Source organism: Entamoeba invadens (genome assembly GCF_000330505.1).
Source record: "Entamoeba invadens IP1 unplaced genomic scaffold scaff_1105074725959, whole genome shotgun sequence".
Taxonomy (NCBI): domain Eukaryota; phylum Evosea; order Mastigamoebida; family Endamoebidae; genus Entamoeba; species Entamoeba invadens.
The window spans coordinates 35,089-40,828 of record NW_004440417.1 but is presented as its reverse complement, the minus strand read 5'-3'; the positions used below and the strand labels follow the sequence as shown (position 1 = coordinate 40,828).

General features: G+C 29.0%; 3 protein-coding genes across 3 annotated transcripts; 1 reads left to right on the top strand and 2 right to left on the bottom strand.

Annotated features, from left to right (window-relative positions):
- Positions 1-24: 24 nt before the first annotated feature.
- Positions 25-591, top strand: EIN_504100 (hypothetical protein; the record flags this gene model as incomplete). Its single annotated transcript, XM_004257007.1, has 2 exons — positions 25-217; positions 341-591. The coding sequence occupies 2 exons, from the start codon at positions 25-27 to the stop codon at positions 589-591; spliced, it is 444 nt and encodes a 147-aa protein (XP_004257055.1).
- A 341-nt stretch (positions 592-932) lies between these two features.
- Positions 933-2,338, bottom strand: EIN_504090 (hypothetical protein; the record flags this gene model as incomplete). Its single annotated transcript, XM_004257006.1, has 2 exons — positions 933-1,546; positions 1,639-2,338. The coding sequence occupies 2 exons, from the start codon at positions 2,336-2,338 to the stop codon at positions 933-935; spliced, it is 1,314 nt and encodes a 437-aa protein (XP_004257054.1).
- A 100-nt stretch (positions 2,339-2,438) lies between these two features.
- On the bottom strand, positions 2,439-3,560 carry EIN_504080 (hypothetical protein; the record flags this gene model as incomplete). Its single annotated transcript, XM_004257005.1, has 1 exon — positions 2,439-3,560. The coding sequence occupies one exon, from the start codon at positions 3,558-3,560 to the stop codon at positions 2,439-2,441; it is 1,122 nt and encodes a 373-aa protein (XP_004257053.1).
- Between the last annotated feature and the right edge of the window lie 2,180 nt (positions 3,561-5,740).

Genomic DNA, 5,740 nt, shown 5'->3' with positions numbered 1-5,740 from the left:
TTGCACCACATTATTATCAAAAATATGAAACTCCTCCTCAGTCTTATATCTACAGGAAATCTGAATAATTTCGACGTCGGCCCTTTGCAGCAAAATTGTACTCGAAAAAATATCATCAACGTCGATAGACTCTTTAATACTAAAATTTTTCATTATGGCGATGTACAAACTTATTACTCAGATATCGAAATGTGGTATACTTTATTACCAAAGTCAAGTTTGTTTCTTTTGGGCATTCAGTATAACTAATAATTAACTATATTATACTATATTATACTAAAAATTAACTATATTTAACTATATTATACTATATTGTACTATTCTTTTTATTAATATGTAGAAGTCCCTTTCTTGTCAATCAACGCTATAGACGACCCTATAGCATTGTCGAGCGATAATAGTAGAAGAAGAATTACAAACGCAGTTGGAGCTGCAAACAATGTAATGTCAATATTCACACAAACTGGAGGACATTTGGGATGGGTGGGACAAGCTAAAGGAGCTACTGGATGGGATGATGATATGGTCTTACAGTACATAGCTGCGTTGATTGATATAAGAAAGACAAATAAAGTCGAGGATCTATTATAACTATTCATGATCTAATCGTTTTAGTTTTGTTTAATACATTATATACATTATTAACAATTATAGTATAAGTATGGGTATAGTATTTTTTATAAATATTATAGAATTATAATAGTTAAAATTTTAAATATATTTCTTAAAAAGAAAAAACGGTCACTGTGGGGGTTGAACCCACGGCCTTCTCCTCCGGAGGGAGATGCGCTTCCACTGCGCTAAGTGACCAATTCTATATATTCTTATTATTTTAACTAATAAAATTTAAACACAAGTCTTAGTCTTGAAGATAAACTATTAAACAATAGTTTATTATTACAACAAATAGAAAATCAATCAATCTCGCTAAATTACACTTTTGTGATGCATTCCCAAATATCCTTTTGCCTGAGTTTTGTAGCTGAAGCCAGTTTCTTTGCATAGATTGTGTTTTGAATTAAAAATTTCCACGTCTTTTGGTCCAAATTGAATTTTTTCAAAAATTTGAGGATAGTGTTGTCTAGACTCCGAGCCTCCAATAACACTTCCATCACCGACGGGAAGATGTACTGTAAAAATTGTTTTCGAGAATATGTATGTTGTCCCCCAATAAGACTGAGTTTGGTCATTTGTTCGTTGTGATACGAACAAATTGGTGGTTCACTGACTTCTGTGGTTTCCGTTTTGTCTGATACGATGAGTGGAACGACAACGTTATAGATTGCGATCGTCTCATTTGTAATTCCCGTGTTAAAGGTCTTCCTCATTGCTATTAAAAGGTCGGCCAACACAAACGATTCATAAATCCGCTGTACTATTAGTAATGGTTTATTTACTAGTACATTCATCATGACTTGAGTTTGTAACGCCTCGTCTCTCACACACAAATTAACTATTTCACTGATCGTGATCTCGTCATTTTTGAGTAATTTGATTAATAAATTCGGTCGGACATTTTCAGCTTTCAGTCCAAGTGAACACACTCCTTACGGTTAATCACTCCTGTATTAATATTTATAGTATTATTATTATAATTATATAGTTTAAAAAACAAGTTGTATTATAATTATAACAAACCATTTTTGAGAAGCCATAAGAAATGACAAGCCAAAAGTTGCTTGTTTTGACAAAACGCAAAAATCTGGAGAAAGTCTTCCATCTTTTTTTTATCGAAGTTGACTTGACTTTTTTTCGATGAAGCAACAAGCTGACTGAGATACAAATCGTCTGTTTTGTTGGGCAAAAAAAGCCCAACTCTTGGGAGGATTAGGGATAAATCACAAACAATAAAAAATGAGAAGTCCAAAACGAAAAAGATCCGTTGGGTGATGTGGGGAACAATTTGAGCCACATCGTCCTGTGTATTTACTTTAATATAATTAACTATTGTTTTACCAAACGTGTCTTGTGAAACTTCTTGGACGGAAGTCTCAGAAAGTGATAATTCAATCGACTTTTTATCGGCAAATTCGTGTGTGGAATCATACACATACAATTCGATATTTTTTTCTTCACAAATGTCCTTGATAACATTTTCAAATGCATCTTCTTGCACAAGACAACAAATGTTTTTCTCAATTCGTTTTTTTGCCAATTCCTCGTCGATCCACTGTTCAATAAGAAACCCTTCTTGGTGCTTTTTGAATGATATAGGAGAGACTTGTTGGCTTGGACTTGGTGAGACGTGTAAATAGAAGTCTAAAGTACTTTGTGAGCCTCTTGAATGACTTCTCTTTCGTTTGGCTTTGAGTTGGGATGGGGCTTTACTACGTTTCATATAGTAATAGTTAGTTGATATGGGTATTATAATTCTATAGTATATTGTAATTTATTATAAACTAGTAAATTCTCTAGTATTTTATAATAAATTAAACAAATTAAATAATGTTAGCATTAAGAACAAATTCCTTCACTATTTCTGTAACTTCTTTCATTTTAGGTAACAAATCAAGAAGATCAAACAAGACGGGGGTCCAACACACAGCCAAGTTATCGGCATTCATTAAAGTCACCTTTGCGTTTTTGTGGATTTCCAATAACATTTTGAAGACCTCTTTAATAACAACATAATTTTCCTCGGGCAAAGTGTTTAATAACAAAACGACTTGTTTGATGCGATCATTTCTTGTCACGCTTTCAATCTCCCAGATTTTGACAACACTTTGTTGGACCTGTTCATCAATCACACCGCCCGGAATATCTCTCACAAATCTCTTTAACACAGAGGCCAATTCTATAGCTGAACAATTTTCAAAATCAGTGACTGACATCGTATTCAAAATTTGTTCCACGTCACTCGCTTTTGCACATAATCGAAAAACACCTTCGACCATTCCTTTAGTTTTTAATAGATTAATTATAGTTTCAAGAGCTTTAGGCAGTTGTGATTTTTTTCGTTTTTCTTCGGTCAAAATTTGGCTGAGAGGTCTGTCCCGGTATAGTATGACGGAGCCGCCGGACTTCCACTGACTTTCGATTTTTTGAGAGAAGAAGAGCTGTCCGTTCATACACAAGTTTTTGTAAGAATCTAAGAAATTAATAGTGAGTTCTGGTGACTCCTTGATGTCCATATTAGCTTTCTTTACTGAGGAAGTCTTCTTCTCGACCCCTGAGACACTTTCGTCCTTTGACATAGTGTTCATCTTCTTTATAGTTTGCCGCAAATTGGTGGTCACTTCTTCTGATTTGAGTATAGCTTCTGACTGCCTCTTCTTACACATCTCAAGTTCGCCATACAAAAACATACATCTAGTAAGTATCGCTGCTATCTGCTTATCATTTATTAATTTATATGTTTGTGGGTCATTGTACAGTTCCACTAATTCGTTGATGTGTAATGACAGATTCTCAGTGTCCTTCGTGATCTTCTGGAAGACAGACTGCTCAGCAGAAAGAAAAGTTAGCCCATCAGTGAGTTTTTGTCGGACCTCCTCTACATTCTCTACCCGTTGTAATGGGACTTTCGCTTTGACTTCACTGAGACCTTTCAATGACCGCATCTGAATGTTTATGTGAGTTATTTAAGTGGTTCTTTTTATTGTTTTTTTACTATTTTTGTATAGCTTCGGGTTGGAAACAATAATTGAAAATTAAATCGTCGTTCTTGCCATAATTGTTTTAACACTTTATCTAATTGAACTAAATATTATAGTTTTTTAATTATGATTATTAGTTAAAAAAAATACTATCACAAACCAAAAATAAGAGAGCTAAAATATAGATTGGGGTAATTATTATTTTTATTATAATCGAGTTTTAATTGTTTTTTAATGATCTATTAATAAATATTATCTACATATCTACATCTATCTACATATATATCTTTGTCTAACGCATATATTTATTTATTTATTTATTTCAGTTGTACGTTATTCTTGCGCTTCTTAATAGTATTTTATTAATAAGCAATATACTATAAATATAATTATTTTTACTAATCTTAATAATAAAATGTGATGATTTTTCAATACGAACGATAGTTAATTTTTACTAACTATCGTTTTATTAAAGTTTAGTTCCTTAAGAAAAGATAAAATTTTAAATAAATTATCTCTTTTTTTGATGAATTAATTATTGTTTTAAATAGTAATTGTATAAACAAACAGACAGACAAACAAGTTTTTGAAATTAAAAAAAGAGGTTAAATAATAAAATAGTTAAAAACCAGAAAAACATATTTGTTATTTAAATGAGATTAAATTTACTAATAAGAAATAAAAAGGTATTAGAAGTAATGGTATTATAATGAAAACTTTTATATACTTTAATGTGTTATACGTTTAACATATATATCATATTTCGATAAGGTGTGATAAAAACATAAAAACATTAACAGTTGAAAATAATGGAGGTCTTGATAAATAATTAATAAAATATGTTAGACAGTATATCAAATCGATAATAAACAAAAACAATTGTAGAACAAACACAAAAATTTTAGAAAGACAACACCAAAGATATAAAGAAGTTGTTGAATGTTATTTTTGCGTGCAGACTAAGATACCGAGTTTATAATACAAACGGATTGTGTTTGGTTTAACAAGCCAAACAATATATGATAAATGATTTTGTACAAAAAACACACATTATGTAAATTAGAATGAATGTTTAAAATAAGTTGATGTGTATATGTAATGTAAGTGACAAGCATTTTATAAAAAAAGATATTTAAAAATGGATTAACAACACGTATCGGCGATAGATTGTAACATGTACATCAAGATAATAACAACTTTATATCAAATAATAGTCAATTTTTAATATTGACCAGTAATAAAGTTGTGTAAATAAACACCAGAACAACAAAAAAGTGTTAAATATTTAATTCATGTGTCATGTAAACAACTTTTTAAATACATATAATTTTTATTCATTATGATGAGTGTCTCTATATTATTATGTACTATTGAAAACATATTTATCACCTGGTATTTAAAGTGAAAACTGTTATTATAATTATAATTTAAAAATAATAAAGGTTGATTCTTTTTTTAATAAAATGAAAAAAATTAAAAAGAGGAATGCGACGAAAAAGCATTTTTATTGATACAAATAACAAAGTTATGAATTAAAATTTGGACTAAAATGATGTTGTTGACTCGATAATTATTATCGGGTTTTAAGTGCTTGTATTTATAATTATTAATTAACAAAAACACTCTTTATAATTTCATTACTATAATAAATTTATAATATATAGTATATTGCAAATATAATTTAAAAACATATTATATAATTAATTACATATTTATTGTGGATATTAGATCGAAATAAATTAATATTTTTATATTATAAAGTATATTAAAATATCATAAAATATAGTTTCATGATGTTATTTTATCATTTTAATTAAAATTAGTCTTTGAAAACCATTTTATTATACTTCAAAAAAAAAAGAACAAAATCTATAATTTAATATTTAAAATCAAATGAAATAATAAACAACTGAAAATTGAATATTTGTAAAAAAAAATGCAATTTGGTTTCTTCTTATTAAAAATGCAAATTATTATTTTATTCACAATTAGAATTGATTCACAAAAATATGATTAACTTAAAAAACTCATTAATGAAATTAGACCTTCCAACCCTCTTGACTGTTTTTCTTTATTTAAATGAGAAAGAGATTTTTCTGTTCATTTGTGTGAGTAAAAATGTTATAACGTCTCACAAAGTTGTT